This window comes from Aedes aegypti, chromosome 2 (assembly GCF_002204515.2).
Source record: "Aedes aegypti strain LVP_AGWG chromosome 2, AaegL5.0 Primary Assembly, whole genome shotgun sequence".
Taxonomy (NCBI): Eukaryota; Metazoa; Arthropoda; class Insecta; order Diptera; family Culicidae; genus Aedes; species Aedes aegypti.
In genome coordinates this window covers 232,044,675-232,068,576 of record NC_035108.1, presented here as the reverse complement: position 1 = coordinate 232,068,576, position 23,902 = coordinate 232,044,675, and the positions used below count along the sequence as shown (strand labels likewise).

Sequence of the window (23,902 nt, the reverse complement as noted above, 5' to 3'; positions counted from 1 at the left end):
AAGCCAAACAATAACGAGGCAAAAAGTAAATTGTGCGAACACTACTGTATTTTTTTTGCAGAATCATAAATATTACTTAGATTGGAATGTCTAAAATTGTTGGAATAGGGATCTATATCTGCCTTTAGGCTTTTTATAGAGACAGCGAAACTGTCTCTAAAAAAAATATGCATTCACGCTATTTCAATTTGTATTAATTGGTTAAGCGTAGCAGACTGTTCAAAACACGTTTAAGGATTAGTATGTTTAGTCAATATGAAGTTACAAAAATATTGGCTACGACGTCTGCTCAAGAAATTTCAAAATAAAATATCTGTTATGGCATTCACTGTTCTGTGCTAAAACTTAGGCACACTTTTGTGCTTTCAATATAATTGTATAGATATAGCATGGGTACGGTAAAGTGCCATAATTCAGCGCTAGCTGAGCCGTAATTCAGTGCAATTTAAAAATGTAACTCGAAAAATTTCAAAAAAAATATATCTCAAGAATCTGTTATGTCCTAAATCCGTATCATTAGGTAACTAATCAATTCGAAACCAGTTTTTTCGGTCGAAATAGATTTCATAATCCAGAATGCTATCACCTCGAATATACAATTACTTTAACTGGCATTACCTCATGGTAATCGAATTCGAGGTATGGGTCGATCGAGGAATAGGAATTCGGATTAATGGAGTAGAATAGTGTTCCACATAGTGATAGATTTTACTGTACATTTCTTACATGTTGGGTAAAAAATGGACTGTGCTAGAATTCCAACCCAGATTTTTAGATCAAAAGCAATGTTCGAGAAAATCTTTATATCCTGTCTGGGAATTACTGTGACATCATTCCCAAAAGCAATTTTATAGGGGTAAACTGGTTTCATTTCAATGACTACACAATGATGAATTATGGTTTCTTGAACCTTAACTCTAGAGCAGAAATATCATCCGAAAAACGCGCTATAATTTTAGAGCATCTTTAGCGGGGGCGACTATTAGAGTGAGTAATATGATCGCTCAAAGAGCTGTCATTTTAGTTTAGTCACGTATTCCGGAGTTCTGATCGAATTTTCATTTTTTTTACCGGATTTATATAATTTTCATAATTTCCACTACATTCGCAGAACCTTACAAGAATTCCATTGTTGCGCTTTAATCGCAACTGTAGGCGTAACTACTCTGGTTTTAAAATTTCATACGAATTTGGATACTATGAATAACATAATATCATGCAGTAAAAAAGGACTAAACAAACTTTCTGCCAAATGCACAGAAATCGGTAATGCGCTGAATCTTGGCACTTTACGGTTATGGCGTTGCAGTTGTATGGAATTTAGAAAGATTAATTATCTTCGAATTTAATAATTTCTACCTTTGTGATTTTCTTCGGGTCTGGTGTGCCGGTTTCCAGTACTTCTACCTTCTGGTAGACATTCGGCGAATTCAACCACCTAGAGCGGTCACCACCTTTGCGGAAGTCTCCTTTCTTCCAGATGCTGGGGAAAGACATTAGATATTTGTTAATTGGTCCAGCAATGTCAAGTAATAAGGTGAATTGATAAATTACTTACCCTTGTTTGAATAGCTCCTCCTCTTCGATCAAATAACCCAACGAGGAGACTGCTGGTGGAACCTCTACATCGTTCTTCGGTTTAGGAAGATCATTCTTCACCAACGGATTTCTGTAAATGTATCCGGTCCTGAAACCGGCATTGTCCAACATTCGCATTAATGCTTCAAATTCTGCACCGCCCACTCGCCATTTCGGAGCCTGTGAAATATATTACTTATTGCACTAGAACTACATCTCTCTGAATGCTGATCTTACCTGTGAACGCTCCTTATTATCTGCAGATGCAGCATTGGATGCAACACCCTCCGGAGGTTTTCGCGAAGCGTCATAAATTGCTTTGCGCGTTTCTTCTGGGATTACAACCAGATTATCCAACCCCACTGGCAGTAGTTTTAGCTGCGCTTCGCACGCTGCCACAATGTGAGTAACAGCGTAGAAAGCTTCTTCAACAGTTTCGCCACAGCAGATGGCGCCATGATTCGACAGCAATAGAACCTTCGACACTGGCCCAAGACTTCGCAGCAGCTTGTCCTTTTCCTCTGGTTCATTAAGAGCTAAAGGATAATACCAAATGTTATGAAAATGCTTGCTTTGCCAAATATTTGTTGCTATTTACCTCCGGTGTACGTATGTACAGAAATTTCTCCGAGCAAAGCACTATCCTTGGTTAACGGAAGCAGTCCTTGCTTCAAAGCAGAAATTGCAACTACTGCGTTGCAACCGACGTATATTGCACATCTAATATCGGGCCTTGCAGCATGAATCACGGAGTGCAGTGTAAATTCTACGAGAAGAGTCATTGTAAGTTCAACCGTTCAAAAACTACAAAAAAGGATGAGCGGAATATGTAGAATTGATCCTAAGGCACACAGTGAGCTAAACGAAAAGTTATAGGAGAAAATACTAATTTTCGACCTACAAGAAATCTGTGCCAATTTTCGGATTTTCATACGAAGTAGGCCAATGGGTCGAAAATTGGTGCTCTTCCCCTAGCGGGTATACACATTTGATGCACAATTACAGGGTTGTTACGAGAAGTATAAAACATTTTTTGCGACAATACCACGCCGACCAAAGTTGAATCCGCACCAAATGAAATTCAATTTGCGCCACATCCCCGTGTAATTTAGGGAATCGGATTACATGGGATAACATGGGATTCAAATGGAGGGTCCATAATAGGGAATGTCAAATTTGTAAACGTTTATTATGAACTCAGGTGGAATCCATAATAGGCATAAAGAAAACAGTTTTACAAATGAGTATTTCACGGGATAAATCCAACATTTTTGTGTGTTTTAAAGGTTCGCTATTAAGTAAAGAATGGACAAAACGTTTAGTGCATCCAACTAAGATATGGGGATTTTTTTTTTTATTTCCGTACGGGTTTGGGCCGAAGGGTCTCAGATTTTCATGAAACTTTTTCCACGGGCAGGGCTCATCAATATATGAATAAAAAAAAATTGAGAAAAATTCAGGGTTGCTTATTTTCCCGGAAAACTCAGTTGGATTTTTTTTGTTTTCCTCTGACACTACTTACTTTGAAAAATCATAACTCAAGAACGAAGCATCGTAGAAACAAAGTTTTTTTTTTTATGAAAATGAAAGCAAATTTTCTCAGGAATAAAAAAACTATTAACTGGAAAACAGTTTTCCACAAAATTTTCCACCGTTGAGAAAATTCGTAAAGAAAAGCCGGAAAAACTATGCTCCAACTCGTGGAAAATTTTCAAAAAAATATTTTTGAGAAGATAATTTCATAAGCTTTAACCATTGAAATTTTTGAAATGTACTTTTTTATTCGTTTTTGAGTTATGGCCAGTTTTGTAAAAAATGTGCAAATGTGCCATTTTGAGCCTTTTTTTTGAAAAATCATAACTCAAGAAAGAAGCATCGTAGAAACAAAGTTTTTTTTTTTATGAAAATGAAAGCAAATTCTCTCATGAACAAAAAAAAATATTAACTGGAAACAGTTTTCCACAAAATTTTCCACCGTTGAGAAAATTCGTAAAGAAAAGCCGGAAAAACTATGTTCCAATTAGTGTAAAACTTTCAAAAATATATTTTTGAGAAGGTAATTTCATAAGCTTTAATCCCTGAAATTGTTAAGATGTACTACTTTTAAATTCCTGCGTTTGGTCATAGATTTGTGAAAAATGCCCAGATTTCTCGTACAAGTCTTTTCGTTCGAAAATCATAACTGAAGATAAAAGCGTCACAGAAACATTTTTTTTTTGTCAAATCGGAATCAAATTTTCTCAAAACTTTGAGATTTTTTGAAATGGAATAAGTTTCCCAGGACATTTTTCACCGTTAAGGAAAATAAATAATGATAACCCGATTAGCTATTCCAGCTTTACAAACAAAGTATATTCGAAAAAAGCGATCAATAAGATTAAGATCCAATCCTAAATTTTTTTTAAATACGCTCATTTTTCGTTCCTAAGACATGATCAAATATTGCCAAGATGAGCTGTTTACAAATTTATAGATTTATAAGTTTATAATGCTTATTTTCAAATTTATAAGTTAAAACTACTTAAGAACGAAACAGCATAGAAACAAAGATTTCTTCAATTATAATGTAGGCATTTTTTCCAGCTACCTGTTAGGTAACTACAAAATTGACAGTTAAATCAATGGGTAGACAATATGGCAATTAGGTATTTACCAATTCTGGTTTAAAGCGTTGAAATGGCTTGAGAATCATAAGTTTACCAAAAAACTAACAAAGAGCAGTGAGAAAGTTCAAGTGTTGTCAGCTGTATATTACTCGTTATTACCGAAGCTGTTGAAATGGACAAAGTTCAATACTACGAATACTATTCGCTATGCTGTAACCCCTTCGGACTGGACGGCCACAAATCAGTAAGGACAAATTTACGCTCGATTAGCCATGGTCTCATGACCAAGTTTCATTCGAATGGAGTTCGGTGGATTACGGAAAAGATGAAAATCTGCATGAAGTGCATGATTATGATTAACCAGAAACGAAAATCTTCTGATGTTAGCAACCAAAGACAATATTCCCGGTTGAAAAAATAGATAGTATTAAGGCGAAGTAGGCCGTCATTGAAATTTGTACGCGTCGTTGATGATTGTTGCTAATTCATCTCACGATTTCGAATCAAAGAAAATCAGTTAGTTTTGCACTGACACAGCTGAAAAAGTATCAGCATACTTTATGCATGTTAGCGCGTACAGTGATACTTTCTCATGTCAATATAAACTATCAAGACTGAGTTTTATCACTTTGAAATGCAAGCTCTAAAGTCATAATCATTGCCAAAACGAATGACGGGCTACTTAGCCTTAAGATGAAAATGTAAGTTATATACTGAATAATTGAATAAATAAAATTAAAAAAAAAATAATCTTATTTGTTCCATAGAAAAGAAAGAATCCCTTTTCAGTGTAATGAAAAATTGAGGCAGAAACAGTTTTTTTTTGTTTTTCTTAGCGGTGTAATTTTTTTTTTGTTTCTACGAAGCTTTTTTCTTGAATTTGTTTCTCCAATGGATTTGCTTAATTAATTCTTTCCTTCCCATGGTAGCACAGGTGATCCACCACTTTGCATTGGTCGTATATAAACTAAATAAGATAGATCATAATCATTTTTTCACCATATGTTTACAAATGTTTCATGAAGTTATGTACAAAGTTTCAGAAAAAATACTCACTTGGATTTCTAGTTAAAGCACAACAACCGAAGTAAAGTCGGCATTTTTTAAATTTAAATTTAGATAGTGGATTTTTAAACTTCCATATTTAGAAATATAAACAAAATTATCTCCAAACAAATTAAATATAGATAGTGGATTTTTAAACTTCCATATTTAGAAATATAAACATAATTATCTCCAAACAAGCTCAATTGAGTTATTTTTCAAAGATTCAATAGAGTTTTTATAATATTCTTTACACAAAACTATTGATTTTGCGGAAATTAATGTGAATCACTGGTGATCCATTGGGAACATAACGACATTTTCGACAATTTTGATCTAACATAACGACATCGATCTGAATTATTTCTTGGTTGGTTGTAAGACGCTAAATACGACCGAGTTGTACTACGGGAGTAAATACTACACGGGAAAAAATTCCGTGGTAAAAATTACTATTTCAGCTGACTATGCCCATTCTTGAAACTACCATGAAATTTCAGACCAATTTACTATGTTTACGGTGCATCCCACCACATTAGTGGTACATTTGACAGAAATAATTTACAACAATCTGATTTCGACTACAGACATGGTAAAATCAAGCGCATATCTGGTCTGCTGAAAATTGCCGGTGCGAGCGCTTAAGTTAACCCCCTAAAATGGTAGTTTTTACCGCACAATTTTTTTGCGTGTACTGTCTTTCGCAAAACATGATTTTTTTCTATTTATGCAAGGTTGCCAACTTTAATGTTGATTACACATTTTCCATTCGTGTAGAATTCGAGATAAATCCATTTTCAGAGGTTTCATTTTGTAATGCTCGTCTGCGTCATCTTTGACAATTCATGTAATGGCATCCAAAACTAAAAAAATACTCCAAATAAAGAATCTATGATTTCGGTGGTTAAAACTAAATCCGCGAAAATTGTTATTCGTGTAGTCGTAACAACCCTGCAATTAGTAATAATTAGATCCTCTAGTTTTTACTGGTGCCACTCAATTAGTTAACTAAACAAATAAAGTAATGGTTCTGAAACTTACGACTAGTGTTCACGCCGAAGTTGGTCGTCCCCTGCTCGACAATTTGTCCTTGCATGTTCACTTTGTTCAGTGAAGACGCTGTGATTTCATGGTTGAGAACACCGAACGGATTAACCAAGAAGAGTTCTTGGTCGGCATTCAGACGAGCCGTTATCAGACTGTTGATACCCTGTGCCCAACCGTACAAGTCAACCAGCCTGAAGGCGGCGGCTAGCTTGCAGCGAAGAATTTTTTCACCCTTCTCATATCCCATGGCTTCCATGCCACGAATATCATTAATGGGGACAACACAGTTGGAGCTCTTGAATACACTGCCGACGCGTGCTGCAGGCATTCCCATGATGTCAGACAGTTGCTGAAGGATGTTGTGCGATCCTCCATCACGCATCTGACTGTCAACGATCCGCTCAAGCTCCTCACGGAAGAGACGGGAGCTCATCATGACCTCAACCCGTTTGCGGCGTTCCATTTCGCGCATATCTGCTTCGATATCTGCTGGCCTCGTTTTGTTGCATTCGTCCTCTTCCGCTATAGTATCAATGCCGTTTGTATGTGGTGCTGTTTCGGTTTCCGCCATTTTGTGTCTTCTGAAAGCAAATGGTTAATGGATTAATTGATCAGGTATAAAATAAAATTTAAATGGATTTTTTTTGGAAATACAGGTCCTTATGGTCATTGATTATGAAGCAGCATACGACAGTATCGACCACGCAGAGTTCAACGTTGTGCTAAAGGGTGTCATGAGGAGAGCCGTGGGACGATTTTCACAAAGCCCAGTCACTTTGTTTGCTTCGCTGATTACATGGTCATAATCGCTACAACATTTAGAATATCCGCCTAAACCGCGAAGCAGCATAAAACTAAGACTGTAATTGTTGGAGGGCGGAACCGAATGCAGAGTTATCGATCTTTCATATAATAGTTTCGAGGAAATTGAGCTGAATGATTTGAAAACGGGATAATCACAGAAGGCCGAATCACAAAAGGCCGAATCACAGAAGGCCGAATCACAAAAGGCCGAATACATTCTAGCCTACCACAAAAGGCCGAATGCACAGAAGGCCGAATCACAAAAGGTCGAATCACAGAAGGCTGAATCACAGAAGGCCGAATCACAGAAGGCCGAATCACAGAAGGCCGAATCACAAAAGGCCGAATGCACAGAAGGCCGAATCACACAAGGTAGAATCACAAAAAGCCAAATCACAGAAGGCCGATTTAAAGTTACAAACCTAGAGAATAGAGCTTGGATATGAAAAGAACAAGTCCATGCTTTGTTAAATGCAGTCATGTCAGTAAACAGTACAAAATTTACATGCGGCGAAGCCACATTGAGGATAGAAGAAGTGAGGCGGCAGAAGGCCGCCGAAGTCTCCGATATCCGAAGGTTGTGTATAGCATATATTCGGTGTCATGCAAATAGCAAATCCAGGCGTTTGCCCGGTATAATGCAAACAGAGGACATTTTTCCATTTTTAGGTCCGACGAGCGACAGCGAGTTCGGACAGCAAGCGTTTGCCCGGTATAATGCCAACATAGTCTTTTACGCAACAAGCAGGAGAATGATTGTTGAAATAGGGTATACACACTAAGCTCTTACGGTGAATTTCACCGTAATCTGAACAGCTGTTCGGTGAAATAAAACACCGTAATTTCGTCGAAATTTAACGGATTCCGGTGAATTTTTAACGAATACTGTGAAAATTTACCGTACTCCGTTAATTTATTTTACCGAACCGTTCAGCTGTTGAGATTTCACAGGAATCCGTAAAATAATTTAAGTGTGTAACAAGTGTTTAAGTGATCATAAGAATACTAAGTTTACTTAGAAAACTTTTCATCGTACAATGCCCGTTCGATTTTGACGCAGTTTAAATTTGGCAACACGGAAATCCATGTACGCAAAAATGGATCATGGTCATTCACAAATCCTGTCGACCTAAATGTTTCTGTGGGCCTTCTTAAGGCTTGCCATATTCAAAATAGGTAAATTTAATTCATGGTCACCTTAAATTTTGGAACGGTTCAATGTTTGGCATGTTGCCAAAATCGAACAGGCACTGCATACCCTTCCAGTTTTCGCGAGGTTTTTACACTTATGTTGTACAAAATACAACAGCGCGACTACTCAAGCTTTAATTATTGAATTGTTTTTGGGTGTGTCAGCTAAGAATAGACCAGCTGACACACCCAAAAAACACTAACCATACACTCTTATTCAGCTAGTAATGTTACTTGTGCATCTTGTCCCGCTTACCCTACTGTAAAAATGTCCATAATATTGTAGAAAAATGTGCTGAATGTTTGTGGCTTTCACTAAAATTTATTTTAAAATTTCGGCCTTCTGTGATTCGGCCTTTTGTATGTTTCGGCTTTTTGTGCTTTCGGCCTTTTATGATTCGGCCTGTTGTGGTAGACCCTTGAAAACAGAACGACGATACTGACTTAGCAAAAATGTTGTATATGAACATAACTTGTGTAGGCCAAATGAATTTTGCATCGTTGTAGTCTTCTACACTATTCCTACAGAAACTCCTGGACTCTAGAAGAAATCTTGGAGGATTCCTGGGTTCTTGTATTGCTCGTCTAGCATACAAGAATCCTGGGTTCGAATCCCAGCCGAGCACGTGGATTTTTTATTCATAATTTCACCCATAATTTATCCATCTTTATAATGCGCAATGAATTAAATTATTTGAAAGATAAGGTTTATTATTGAGAAACATAGCAATCGAATTCTTGTAAAATAACTTGAGAATTTTCTGAAGGAATTTATTGAAAAACTTTGGTATAAATTCCTGAAATGATCTGTGCATAAATCTGCCGAAAAATCGTGGAGACATTTTTGACGGAGTATGAAAAACAAACTGTAAGAATAACTGATAAAATCTGGACAAACATATGAAAACGGTCGAAAAGGTCTTAAGCTTATTTTCAGAAACGTTGAGCCATTTTTAGCCCGCCCACGCAAACTAACACCACTATCAGAAAGATTAGTGTTAGCTCTCCCTACTCGTAGCATTGGTGAGCGTGATTGAAATGAGTTGGGCTCAACAGGGTCTTGCAAACCAATGTCGATGTGCTTTTTTCAAACTCTCAAATAAATCTCTGAGGGAGCTCATAGACCAGTATCGCTCAACGTACGACCCATCGCTTTAATTTGTTGCCATTACTTTCCTAACTATTTAATGAACAATACTGAATTTCAATCAAGCATAGCCAAAAGCTCTTGCGATAAGTCCAAATAAGTCCGGCATATGGAAAATCTTCATAAAATCTTGGGCAAGTTTCTCAGACAATCCTGTTTGTAATGTTCACGACAAACTTGGGAAGGATTCTCACAACGTGTTTAGCAGGATACCCTCAGACTCTTCAGCAGGAATCATCCACGTTTTCCCCAGAAAATCTATTAAGAGTTCTCCCATGCATTTCTCAATTAAATCCTGGGCGAAATCTTAAACAGTCTTTTATGACAATTTTAGGGGATATTTTAAGAACTTTCTTAAGGCGTTCCTGGAAAAATATTGTATGAATTCTTAAAAAAAAATACTACAGAAATCAATGGAAGAATCAGTGGATAAATTCCTGGATGGCATTGGACTTTCTTGACAAATGTCTAAAACAATCTTTGTTACCGTTAGAAAAATTTCTAGTTTAATTCTTGAAAACACCTTGAAATAAATTTTTGGAGGAATTCCGTAGGAAGTTCGTAGAAGATTCGCTGTATGTACCTCTGAAGGAACGTTTGAGGTATTGTCTGAATGAAACTTTGGACAAATATCTGAATTAATGCTACCAGCTTTGTTCAATATATGAAGTGAAACGTGTATGACAAATATTTTGCTCGAATTACGAATAATTTGTGTTTGGTTAAGCTCGTGACAAATGCATATTTGAATTGAAAATCAAACTCAAAAATAAATATTGATATCAGTATTACCAGTTGATGTTTAGTTTTCACCAGTACGCACTGTCTGTACCATACAGATACACATTTAACGATTGAGCTTACATTCGATGCACTTGTTTGTCACAGTTCTGAATGAAATGTCACAGTGATGATCAAATATTATTAAAAAAGCCAACCTGTGACCCCTACGAAATCAGCAGGCATACCGCTCTTCAATGATTCTATTAGGGTCGGTGTTCCCTTAGTGGACGGTCCCCTATAGTCGCACTAGTCGCTTTTTACGGCCGTTTTACTATAAATCTTTTCAAAACATTTTTTGACATGAAGATCAGGAGCTATTTATCTAAGTATCATTGATACACAGCTTGATTTTGTTCAAAAAATGATCGAAATAATTAGTTTTGCTTAAAATTTGAGCTCCCTTGCGCCTATAGTAAACCTATTGTTCCTATAGTAGCACTACTGAGAGGAACTATTTTTTATTAAACGAAATAATTGATGAATTAAGAACTTTTTTTACATCAAACGAAAGCTTTTGATTCACACTTTGTAGGAAAAATATAGAAGTTTTGTAAAAATACGGTTTTGATTAGTATTTTGCCAACGCCGCGATGCTAGTGCTACTATAGGAACAGAAATTAGAAATAGTGCTACTATAGGCACATGCATTCCTATAGTGGCACACGCGATAATAAATACAAACATTTGAGTTTTCGTAGTTTTCATATTTTTCCCACAAAACCAAGATAAAAAGCTTTCAGATTATGTAAAAATAATGACGCTAGCGTTATTTTTCGATTTTATACGAATTTTTGTTCTTAGCTATGCGGCTATTGGTACATCGACCCTACCTCATGTCTTCATGCTACCTTCCCGTACATCAGAATGTTCATTTCTCGGAGAGATCGGTCAAACCATGAACTATTAAACGATTTTATTATGCTCGCCGTAATCACCAATTGATTCGGTGGTGGTGACTAGCGTCCGGATACATCATACACTGCGCTCCCTCCCGTCATTGCGATCGGCTAAGAGCTAAGCTAAGCAGCGTGGTGTGTTTCATGTATTTGTATGATGAAGAACGTGCAACCATGGACGAGGGTTATACACTATGGTATAATATCAGTCGCCGCATGTATATACTTGGCGATGACATCATCACCTTTTCGCTCAAATTTATGTGTGCATCCGTCCGCCGTCGAAACAGAGAGGCGACGACATCACGTCGCGTGTAAATGCAAAGGTTTAGATGAAAGTATTTGACTCATCAATCAATGCAAGTGGAGATTTGTAATTCATGTTTAACAATTCTAGGAGGTGTTTTATCGAAAACTGTTGATACTCATTCATTTTTCGACTCTCAAGGTGTTAGATTGGATGATATTTGGCGCATTCAATCTATCCCAATTTGTGAAACACGACATCATGATTTCTCCTTGAGCCTAATTATATTGCTCTTGTTGGTGTTGTTCGTTTCTCAAGTGGCAACATTCCAAAACCTGTATTTATCTGTTTTTGTGTCTCCTTTTGAAATAATCTTCAGAACGAACAGTTAACTTCTAATCGTGCTCATGCTGGAATAAAAATAAAACAAACATATCTCATTAATTCTAAAAAAATCAATATTCCAACAGCACAGAAAGTGAAGCTTAGTAAAAATTGGGCGTATTTAAATCTGGAAAGAAAACCTCTCTTAGATGAGATCGATCAACATAATATTTTCCAAGACCGGTGGTCTAATCTTCGTTTCAAGTGTCTTTGGCACTTGTTCCAATTCAATCGACAGTATTTTTTTTATTTTTGACTTTCAATATTTGCGATAAGAGTAGGTAGCACGAGTAAATAAAGATGATAACACTAGATGTAAAAAATGGTTCTTTGCAAAGCAATGGGCTTACCTGGTGTGAGAGATATACAGTTTGGGACATATGAAATGCGCCACAGCCGTTTCCCATACGAAATGGTCAATTTCAGATAGCTATATCTGCGGCGTTTCTCAATCGATTCATTTTTTCTGCGACGAACTACAAATTACCTTACTATTAGAGAACTATTGAAAAAATTGTTTGAAAACTATTGATTTAAATGTTACAGATAAGTTGACAACAAAATCAGGACAAAATGTGATTTAGCAGTTAAAAACTATTCGTCGTGTAATCTTAGCGTGCACTTAATGCGCTGAAGACACCGAGATGATTTTACGAGCGATTTTTCTGCTACTTCGCTCTATATTTTGTCAAAATTCAGCTTATCTGTAACTTTTGAATCAATACTTTCGATGACATTATATTCTCCATTGTTCTCAAAATTTATAAATTACATAATTATAAAATTATTATTATAATTATTATAATCATTGTTCGTCGCAGAAAACAAATATAATTGATTGAGAATAGACGGAGATATCTGAATTTGATTTCTTGTGGGGAAACGGCTTTGGTGCACTTTATATGGCCAATACTGTAGATTGAAATTTGTATGGTATATTCCTTACAAATATATTGAAAATTTACCCTATGCCACTGTTTCGTTCCATATACTAGTTGATCACGTTCAATTGAGCCCAGAATTACCATTACACTACCCTAATGAACAGAATTGCAATAAGTTGTTCCCATATGTTCGAGCCCATATTAACTTCAATTCAAATGCGCTAGCTCATGAAACCACCGAATGAACTGAAGTTTTCAGGAAGTCTTCCTTTTACCCTAAGGAATAATCCTGGGGGTTGTCCGTGGAATCCTACAACTTTATTTTTCTCCCATGCTGCGCTTGGCCAGTCTACTGTAGATACAGGGGATAGGCAAAATGATTGAGATAGGCCAAATTTTGCTCAAATTCAAATGCTTTTAACTTTTTGGAAACTGGTTGAAATTGAATGCATCTGGAAGCATTCGATGGCAAATTTGGTCTAGTTTCAGGAATTCACTTGGCCATGCATATTGGCCACCGGACACCGGAGATGTTCCGGATTTTCCGAGGTCATGTCCAAATCACATTTTTTCTGTCGCTTGTTATTTTGTGCGGTGTGACGTTCTACAGGTGTTAAGATTTTCACAAGAAACTAGATCCAATTGATGATTGAATGCAGGTGGACGCATTAAGATTCGTTGAAAATCTTCCAAGATACGGCCATTTCCGTAAAACTTGTCCCGGAAAATACTATCAGTCACCTTTGTATTTCCAATCATGTGTATTTCAACCGGAACTATATTGTCGGCACGGTAAAAAGTTAGAAGTGGTTCCTCGCCGAAGTTGGATATTTCTCAAAACCTATGGGAGATACCTAACTTCGGAAGTGGTCCATTCGATTCGCATCTGGATGCGCACGAATGCGCTCTACTTCCGAAGTAGGGTATCTTGCATAGATTCCGAGAAAAATCCAACTTCGGCGAAATGCATTTTCTAACGATTGACCGAACTTACAATATACAAGTGAGTATCAAACTTCAAGATGATGTTCCGGGAAAATACTCAGAACCATTCGATGCTCTGACCAATCTATAGTAGGTTCCAAGTGCTCTGGGGGAAGCGGCCAATTAGGAACATATCCCGGGTAGAGGTGAATAACAAAATAATGGTACAATAAGAACAAATTTTGCAATCATATCTAGTTTAAACCATTATTATGTTATTAATAAATGTCATAAAAATCTCATCAATAGCAAAACATACAATCATAGCAAAATTTGTCATTGGTATGTTATACTTGAAAGTCATGTAATAACTAATCAATAACAAAATATACTATCATGGTAAAATTTGTTATTTGTGCAAAACTACTAAAAAACATAAAATATCTAAAGAATAGCAAACATCGCCATCACAATAAAATATGTCATTATTTTGATATTTGAAAACTTTATTTAAATAATTAATGAGAACAAACCAACATCAAATTTTGCCATAATAGCTCATTTTACAATTCGTATGATATTCATTAAAGATTTAAAAAGCAATTTTTTTCAAACATGCTAAATTTAGATATTAAAGTCAAAGAACTACAATTGCCATTATTTTGATCTACTCGTGAATAGCTTATTTAGTTATTATTTTGTTACCAATATCTAAATAATAACATATTTTGTTATTTCAAACAAACAAAGAACAAATTTTGCTATTCAAACATTCTATTTAAATAGTAAATTTTGTTATTCTTTTGCTATTCTCCTCTACCCGGGATACTATAGAGTGGCCATAGCAGCCGGCGGTTCTGAAAATGCGTCCGGAAGCCTCAGCTTCGAAAATCTTGAGGTTTGTTACCCATATTGATATGGTTCTGGACATGTTTTGAATTTCCATATCCTCCGGGGTACATGGAACCTAATATAGAGTGGTCATGACAGCCAGTGATTCTGGAGATGCTTTGGAAAGCATCACCTTCAAGAATTTTAAAATTTGATGCCCATATTGATGTGGTACTTCATATGTTCCTAATTGGCTGCTTCCCCCGGGGCACTTGGAACCTACTATAGATTGGTCCGAGCATCGAATGGTTCTGAATATTTTCCTGGATCATCATCTTCAAGTTTGATGCCCACTTGGATATAGTTTCAGTTGATATATACATGATTGGAAATACAAATGTGACTGATAGTATTTTCCGGGACAAGTTTTACGGAAATGGCCATATCTTGGAAGATTTTCAACGAATCTTAATGCGTCCGCCTGCATTCAATCATCAATTGGATCTAGATTCTTGTGAAAATCTTAACATCTGTAGAACGTCACACCGCACAAAATGAAAAGCGACAGAAAAAATGTGATTTGGACATGACCTCGGAAAATCCGGAACATCTTCGGTGTCCGGTAGCCAATATTCCTGAAACTAGACCAAATTTGCCATCGAATGCTTCCAAATGCATTCAATATCAACCAGTTTCCAAAAAGTTATAAGCATTTCAATTTGAGCAAAATTTTGCCTATCTCAATCATTTTGCCCATCCCCTGTACATCATAAGTTTTAGATCATCTTTATCATTTTTTTTGCGAGTTTCGAATAACAACATTTATTAAATCTTCTTTTCGTAATTAGAGTGTGGTAATTATTCTTTTCAACCGTGAACCGCTTATGATGATGAGATGAACAATCTTTCGGTTGGTTTCATTTCGAAATAAGCGAAAATACTTATATAGTAAATATGATTACCCTAATACAATGTGCGTTGCCCAAAAAATCGCTCTCAAACAAAATGCTTCGATACCTTAGATCGTCATTTGGCATAACGCTATTTGCTATAAAGACATTTGGCATAATATATTTAACAAACACCATTTGAATGAAGGGATATAATTCTGGTTACGCCGAATGGCCATTATGCCAAAGGACCTTATGCTTAAGATCGTTTATACCAAATGACCCGTTCTTTACGATGCAAATAGACATAAGCACTATAAAATTCGAAAAAATATCTTAAAATTTTAGAAGTTTTGCAGTGACGAGATAACATTAAACATATGGCTACTGATGAAACAGGTAACTAAGTATTCGCAACCTCAAATATATCGCATGTTGCCAAAATCTAACGGGCACTGTATTCAATTATTCCCTGAAAAATAAATCTTCGCAGTACGCAGTTGACAAGTAATGTCAGTTCAAATGGAGCTCTATGTAGACATTTTTTTAATCTTTTCTCCCGCATTTTTTTTACTTTTCTCGAGCACTAAAAATCCATTTTGAAAGTCCCGTTTTTTCCGGTTTTCCCGTTATAATTTTCAAAATTTTCCCGGTTTTTAATGGTGCGGTCCAAACCCAAAGGGGGGACATTTTGGTCGATTTTTTAGTTGAATGTACTAAAAAAAACTAATGTTTTCAAGCTTTACAACGGTACAACAGAACGGAAAAAAGTCAACGAACAATTAGATGAAATAAGGGCAAATATGTGGAGCTAAATTGGTCTCTACCTTTTAGTTTTTCCATCTTAATTACATTTTAGCCTGGGACAATTTAAATTTCCGACAATAAAGTATGAGATGTATAAATTCTCGATAAAAAGTCGATTTTTTTCCAGAGAAGTCTTCTCATTTACCCAAACTAGAGTATGAAATTTTATTTCGTTTTATTTTTCTAAGATAACTTTTTTAATAACCTTCTGAACAATGTACAGGGGATAGGCAAAATGATTGAGATAGGCAAAATTTTGCCTAAATTCAAATGCTTATAACTTTATGAAAAATTGATGAAATTGGTTGCATCCGGAAGCAGTCGACGGCAAATTTAGTCTAGTTTCAGGAACTTGCTTGGCCATGCATATTGGCCACCGGACACCGGAGATATTCCGGATTTTCCGAGGTCATGTCCAAATGGCATTTTTTCTGCCGCTTGTATTTTTGTGCGGTGTGAAGTTGTATAGATGTTTACAATTTTCCTAGAAACTAGAACTAATAAGAAGTTGAATGCCGGCGGACGCATTAAGATTCGTTGAAAATCTTTAGAAATATGACCGTTTCCGTAAAATTGGTTCCGGAAAATATGGTCAGTCATGTTAGTATTACCAATCATGTAAATATTATTTGGAGCGATATCCAAGTGCCATCAATCTTCAAAATGATGCTTCCAGTAGCATATTCAGAACCATTAGATGCACTGACCACTCTATAGTAGGTTCCAAGTGGCCTGGGGGAAGTGGTCAATTTGGAACATATATGGAACCATATCAATATGGGCATCAAACTTTAACATTTTCAAACGTGATGCTTCTGGAAGCATTTTCAGCACCATCGGCTGCCATGGTCATTCTATAGTTGGTTTTAGATGCCCCGAGAAATGTGGCCAATTCAAAGCATTTCCGGATTCACATCAATATGGGTATCAAATATCAAGATTTTAGATGGTGATGCTTCTGAATTGCCACATGAGCATCATGTTCGAAAATCTTGAAGTTTGATACCCATATTTATATGGTTCCAGACATATTCCCAATTGGCCACTTCCCCCAGGGCACCTGGAACCTACTATACAGTGGTCATAGAAATTAGTTCCTCTGTAAATGCTTCCAGAAACATCACCATCAAGAATCTTGATGTTTTTTACCCATATTGATGTGTTTCCCGCTAAGCTTTGAATTAGACACATCCCTCGGGGCACCTGGAACCTTCTATAGAGTGGTCATGGCAGCTGGTGGTGCTGAAAATGCTTCCAGAAGCATCACCTTTGAAAATATTAAAGTTTGATGCCCATATTGATATGGCTCCATATATGTTCCAAATTGACCAATTCCCCCAGGGCACCTTGAACCTACTATAGAGTGGTAAGTGCATCTAGTGGTTCTGAATATGCTACTGGAAGCATCATTTTGAAGTTTGATGGCACTTGGATATAGCTCCAAATAATATTTACATGATTGGTAATACTAACATGAATGACCATATTTTCCGGAACCAATTTTACGGAAACGGTCATATTTCTGAAGATTTTCAACGAATCTTAATGCGTCCGCAGGCATTAAACTTCTTATTAGTTCTAGTTTCTAGGAAAATTGTAAACATCTATACAACTTCACACCGCACAAAAATACAAGCGGCAGAAAAAATGCCATTTGGACATGACCTCGGAAAATCCGGAATATCTCCGGTGTCCGGTGGCCAATATGCATGGCCAAGCAAGTTCCTGAAACTAGACTAAATTTGCCGTCGACTGCTTCTGGATGCATCCAATTTCATCAATTTTTCATAAAGTTATAAGCATTTGAATTTAGGCAAAATTTTGCCTATCTCAATCATTTTGCCTATCCCCTGTATAATTCATTCAAAGTACACACCAAATTTTCGATCTATCTTCCAGCAATTTCGTTTGCTGAAACTAATTCAGCAATACACCATTTTACTGATATTCAGCACTTATGAAACTGCTTACTGGAATTCAGCAATCTAACTTGCTGGATAAATGTCAATACCATCGGAATTGCTGATTTTCAGTAATTTACAAGACAGATGATTGATGACCAGCAATCGATTTGAAATTTTGTCGTAAACCAGCAAACATGATTACTGAATTTGCATCAGCAATTGTTTGATTTGTTGAAAACTCGCTCGTTTCATTGGCCTAACTGGCATGGACTTTAAAGGAAAATTTAACCAACCAGCTCATTTCTACATCATTTGGAGTACCGTATACGGTATGTACTATATTCACTAAAATAGTAAGTATTGTAGAATTACTTAAGTGTTTATTTCTAGGATAGCAACAATATCGGAACGGCAGAAGGTACTTTGCCTCCACCTATAGGTCCTATTCCGTGGGTAACCACTGGCTGGCGCCGAAACATGGGTTTAATGTTTGTTTGATAAATAAATCCTTATGGTATGTTACGCAATTGCATTTTATGTAATTTCCATAACAATGATAATTAAATGAACAATACCTAAATTTTACACCAGCCAGGTGCTGGCGACCCGAAATTGCTGGAAAGCAGTAAGAAATCCCACTAGAATAACAAATAATCAATCAATCAATCCCACTAGAATAACAATAATCAATAATAATTGATTTGCTGAAAAATCCAGCAAATGTTGTTTTGCTGGATCGAGCAATAATTTGCTGGTTTATAGCATTGAAAATTTGGTGTGTGCCTTGTGCTTGCATTAAAATCTAAAATTAAATTAAGTAAATTTTCTCTGCATATTCTCACGAACCCGCAAAACGCATTTTTAAGAGTGGATTCGCGTAAATTTTAAAAGAGCCTAACTGTACTCCTATATCATGCGGCAGGTACGATGATACTTTATTCCCAGTGAAGTCAAGAAAATTTCCATTACGAAAAGATCCTCGACCGACCAGGAATCGAACCCAGACACCTTCAGCATGGCTTTGCTTTTTAGCCACGGACTCTAACCACTAGGCTAAGGAAGGCACTATTATATCATTATAAAACATAAATATAAGAAGAAATCAAATCGGCCTTACAATACGTTTGGCCCACAATTCAAATACTGGACACAACTGAACCTGTTATTGTGTTTATTTCTACAGATTAAACATAATTCTGTAAATGTCTCAAAACCTGATTCTTAATGGAGGTTCAAAGTCGTAGCCTGAAGACATGAGTAAGATTTAATGTACATGGTGTTTCTATAACTATGAGGTAAAAATATTCCGCATTTTGTTTTACGACATTGTAGCAACAACTTTTTAATAAAAATACTTTTCAAAAAATGTTCCTATGGCATGGCATGGCCTTAACATGTCAGCTTTTTATGATTTTTAATTTGATCAAATAATTCGATTCAATTTTTTTCATCTCATATTATAGACAGGCCAGCCTTTAAAATTTAAAAAAGGAATTTATAATTTTAGATTACGTTTAGAACATGGTTTTGGTTAGTTGAAGTTGAAAAAAGTTGTCAATCACAACGTTTAACGGTATACATATTAGATATTATTTATATAATTAATAAGAGAAAACTCCTAAAAATAGAGTATTTGCACATTTGGTTCCATATGCTTATTGTGCGCCAAGCCCCTATCATTAATGATAACGTACACATCCTGCTACGGAAAACAAAAACAGACAAACTTTGTGTTCATCGTTTTCCACCACAGCGAGAGTATGTGACCTCAGCATTTATTTGGCTTTTTCTCTTAAACCCCCTCATGCGCTCCATACCGTTCATGCAATGTGGGTAGAGTGTCCATTTCCCGGCCATTTTGCTCGTCCCGGGATTCGGGACAAAAATCTATGCTTGTCCCGGGAAATCCCGGGATCCCGGGATTTATCAAATTTTCAATAAAACTAGCATTTCAGTTGAAATGGAAGTACAAATTTAACAATACATTTTTTTCAATCAATAGAACAGATAATGTAACTTTTTAAAATAGTATGTTAATTATAGCATATCCCATTTTATATAAGACTTTCTTATTCTGGTGAAGTAACCTAACAAAAATCAAAACTTAGCTTGACTAATAACGGGTTTGCTACGGATTTTTTTCAAATTCTCTGTAACACTTATGAATGGATATATGATGAAATCTTAAGGCGAAGTATCCCGTCATTGAAATTTGTACTGGGCTTCGATGATTGTGGCTAATTAGTCTCACGATTGCGAATTAAAGAAAATCACTCGGTTTTGCACTGACATAGCTGAAAATGTATCAGCAAACATTTGTACATGTATGTAAGCGCAAGTAGTGATACTTTTCTGAATCAATATTGCATAAGGTGACTGAGTTTTATCACTTTTAAATTGCAAACTGCAATATCAACATGGCTGTCGAAACTAATGATGGGCTACTTAACCTTAAGTCATAATTTTAAATCAATTGGCTTCAATATTTGAAAAGTCATAAAAACTCTAGAACAAAAGAAACGATTAAAGATCATTGAAGGTATTGTAGATCATGCTAAAAGTTAATTACTGAAAATTATTGACTGAAATTTGGTTAAAATTGAGTTCATACCAGTTTTCATAAGATCTTATAGCTGCGCTAACGAGAAATCATTTTTTGTTTAGTAAAATTAGGAAAAAAAACACCAAATCGAATCGTCCCAAAATGAAAAGTAGAAGAATGTCAGTACCTCTGCAGATTTTGCACCGTGTAACACAGAAATTAATCGTTATTTGGTCATCCTTATATTTTTCTTGGAAAGGTAACAGAGTGAAAAGAAAATTGTGAAAGTTTCATTGAGATCGAAACACGTTCCAATCTCATGGAATTTTTTGAAAATTTGTTTGGAAAACGAGATTGAAAACTTCTCAGTCAACTTTCTCATTACCAACTTTGGGCCCATTCACAAATTCCATAAGGCTTAAGGGGGTGGGTGAGTGTCGAAAATAACCATTTTTGGCGTTATGAAATTTGTGAATAAACCCTTTTCACAGATGGTACTGAATTGCGATTTGCGGCAGTTTAGGTGTAGGTACTTTCAAATTTGTTATCTCAGCAGGTGATGAGGAAAAATGTCATTGTTTTTCTTTGAAATTTAGTGGTTTTCATCAAATTCTACGTATATTTCGGGAATCCCGGGTTTCCCGGGATGTCAGAATTAAATTCCCGGGAAACGGGAAATCCCGAAATTTGTCAAATCCCGGGATTTTTTGTCCCGGGATGTCCCGGGATGGACACTCTAAATGTGGGTCATCACTTTCCATTGCACACTGGATCAGGTAATGGAACCAGTCAGACAAAACTTTTGGCGGGTTTGAGCTGCATTTTAGTTAGTCCCGAGATGAACTAGCCTAGGGCTAATGAAAATCTAGATAAAAGTAAGATCTAAGTAATAGAGTAAGAAAGGGCCACTTATCTCAAGAAAAGCGTCTATGAGCTTTACAACTGATAAAATATAATTGTGAGAACCGAAATAGGAGAAATGTAAAAAAACAGGGCTGGTGAAATTGATACTAACATAAGTTATGTTAGGGATCATATTTGAGAAAACTTACGCAACTTACGGTTTTCAGAAAAGTGACTTAAAAATCAAAACGTAATTAGATCGAATTTTAATCCAATTATACCTACTGTGTTGCAATGCAGAATATACTCTACTGTATGTTATAGGCAGCGATTGTATGTCTTGTAGAGTATCATTGAAAACTGAATTCAGATTTATTTTACTCCCGATATTTCAATTTCTAACTAAGTGAATCACAAGTCAGTACCATACGCATTTTGGTGAAACTTGAGTTGATATTAGTTTTCAATGTATTTCCTAATAATTTTTCAGCTATGTTAACTAGACAACATATTTCGTTTAGGGTGGCCACCAAAATTCAATTTTCAAAATCCTGCTTTTTTCCCGGTTTTTAATTGTGCTAGTAAGAGCTGATTTCTTCACCCCCGCTTAGTTCTTAAACCTAGTTTAATCATATGGGTAAACGTGATTTACGGCTTAAGCGAAGGTGAAGAAATCGGCACTAAGGAGATTATTTGGCAGTTTCTATTCACTTTGGTAGGTATTTTTTAAAGCCACTGAATCCATAGTTTTCAACAATATGCTTCTTGCTTAGGTGCATCTTACTGTGAAGACAAAAAACCCAGATACCAAAGTAAACTATCGAGGATCCCAAATAGCTAATGAAATTAAAGATATATCGACAACTTCTAATTCTTCGATTCTTTCTTCATGATAATGAAGGATTTCCTAAACCAAACAAGTTTAGGATGAAAAACATGATAGATAAATAACTTTATTTGAGAGATTTGCAGGCCGAGAATGGCTCATCTCTTAAAAATGAAACAAAGCCACACAAGTAGAAGCATGTATCTTTATTTTATTCATTCTTATTCGATTAGTTAACTAATGCCATATTACAGACTCTTATAAATAAAGGATTGTTTTCAAAAACATCTGGACTTATTGTGGGACAAATGTTTAATAACTAAAGATAATCTAAAGTGCTTGAATCTTCTGAACGAAACTTTTAAACTTTGATGAGAAACTTTAAGTTAAATAAGTTAAAGAGAAGTCTAAAAAATGTTACCCCTGACAGTAGCAACCCCAGCAGTTACCCCAGACAGTTCTGGCACGGTAAATGGCTGGGCATGGCGTACCATTGGTACCTCGCGTACCTGCAGGAAAAAAATAAACCCCTTTGTGTGGTCCTTAGCCTCTTGCCCAGCAACTCCTATCCCTACCTCCTCGTGGTACTGGCCGGGGTACGAGTAACCTTGGGGAAGATCGGGTAACCAAACCCCGGTGGGAACTTTGGTCGTATGCTGACAGGGAAGGGGGGGTTTGCTTTTGCTTTTGCTTCTGCAAACCTGGAGGTACTCCATGTTAGGAGCGGCTCACAACAGCGTCTGTTCCCCATGTCAGGGGCGGCTGATTTTTGTCCGAGTGCCAGAGAAGGACTCTAAGCTAAACTGCGCACTATGGTCCTCCGAACATTTAGGGGGAATGGTCCTCCGGAAATCTAGGGGGTTGGTGTCAGGCCCTGCACTGCCGTTATACGCATAATTGTCCCATGTTACTTTTTATGCATTTTGACTTTTTGCCATCGAACAGTTTATTTTTACGTATAGATTTAGAAAACACTTACCAACAACTAACTTTGTTCGGAAACTCAATAAAAAGCAAGCCAAGTCAGTTTGTCCCATTGTTGAATTTCTACGCATAACTGTCCCACTACTGCATCTCTACGCATAACTGTCACACTATACAATTCGCTGCGCTGATCTCGAACAAAATATTCAGTAGGCAGTTTTTAATTAGCTGGTGTTAGGGAAAATCGTTTTGATCATCTTCTTACGTTGGCTTTACATCCCATGTGGAACACAACCAGTTTTTTGTATTATCGGGATGCATTCATCATTCATGCGAGCCTGGCGTCAAATTTGATTGAAATTTTCAATATCAATATATTATTTCCCATCAATGAATTTCAATTGAGTTCTCATGGTCGATCACAAAATGCATCTAGTTTTTGGAACCACGGTCATCGATAAGAAATGTACCGAATTTTGGATTCATTACGGGGAGTACTGAAGTAATCCCACTTGAAGAATCAGTAATCACTTTAATTTCGAGTCCATGGCTTGCGACAAATCAACTTCATGATGTAGCAAACAAAGTCTAAATAAAAATATTTCGACCGTTTTTGGATGACTTGGCCACATGCTGGGTTGTTCCGAATTCTCGGTTCCCTGGGGGAAATGGCCACAAAACTATCAGTTCTGAAACCAAGCTGACAAATCAAGGCTAAAGAAGGGTAATTCAAACGTTCTTGGATGACTTGATAACATGCCAGGTTGTTTTGGATACCCTATTCCCCAGAGGAAGTGGCC

The 23,902-nt window shown here is 36.4% G+C and overlaps 1 protein-coding gene across 2 annotated transcripts in view; it reads right to left on the bottom strand.

Annotated features, from left to right (window-relative positions):
- Positions 1-23,902, bottom strand: part of LOC5574388 (protein hu-li tai shao) — a 52,580-nt gene that overhangs the window by 20,764 nt on the left and 7,914 nt on the right. Inside the window, exons 2-6 of one of the 2 annotated variants that reach the window (XM_001661367.2) lie at positions 6,270-6,856; positions 2,177-2,344; positions 1,816-2,114; positions 1,559-1,758; positions 1,360-1,483 (exon numbers count right to left, since the gene is read on the bottom strand). In XM_001661367.2, the coding sequence (XP_001661417.2) occupies positions 1,360-1,483; positions 1,559-1,758; positions 1,816-2,114; positions 2,177-2,344; positions 6,270-6,846 (1,368 nt within the window). In that variant the 5' untranslated portion in view covers positions 6,847-6,856. The remainder of the gene's footprint in view (positions 1-1,359; positions 1,484-1,558; positions 1,759-1,815; positions 2,115-2,176; positions 2,345-6,269; positions 6,857-23,902) is intronic. The other variant, XM_001661366.2, reaches the window with a different exon arrangement.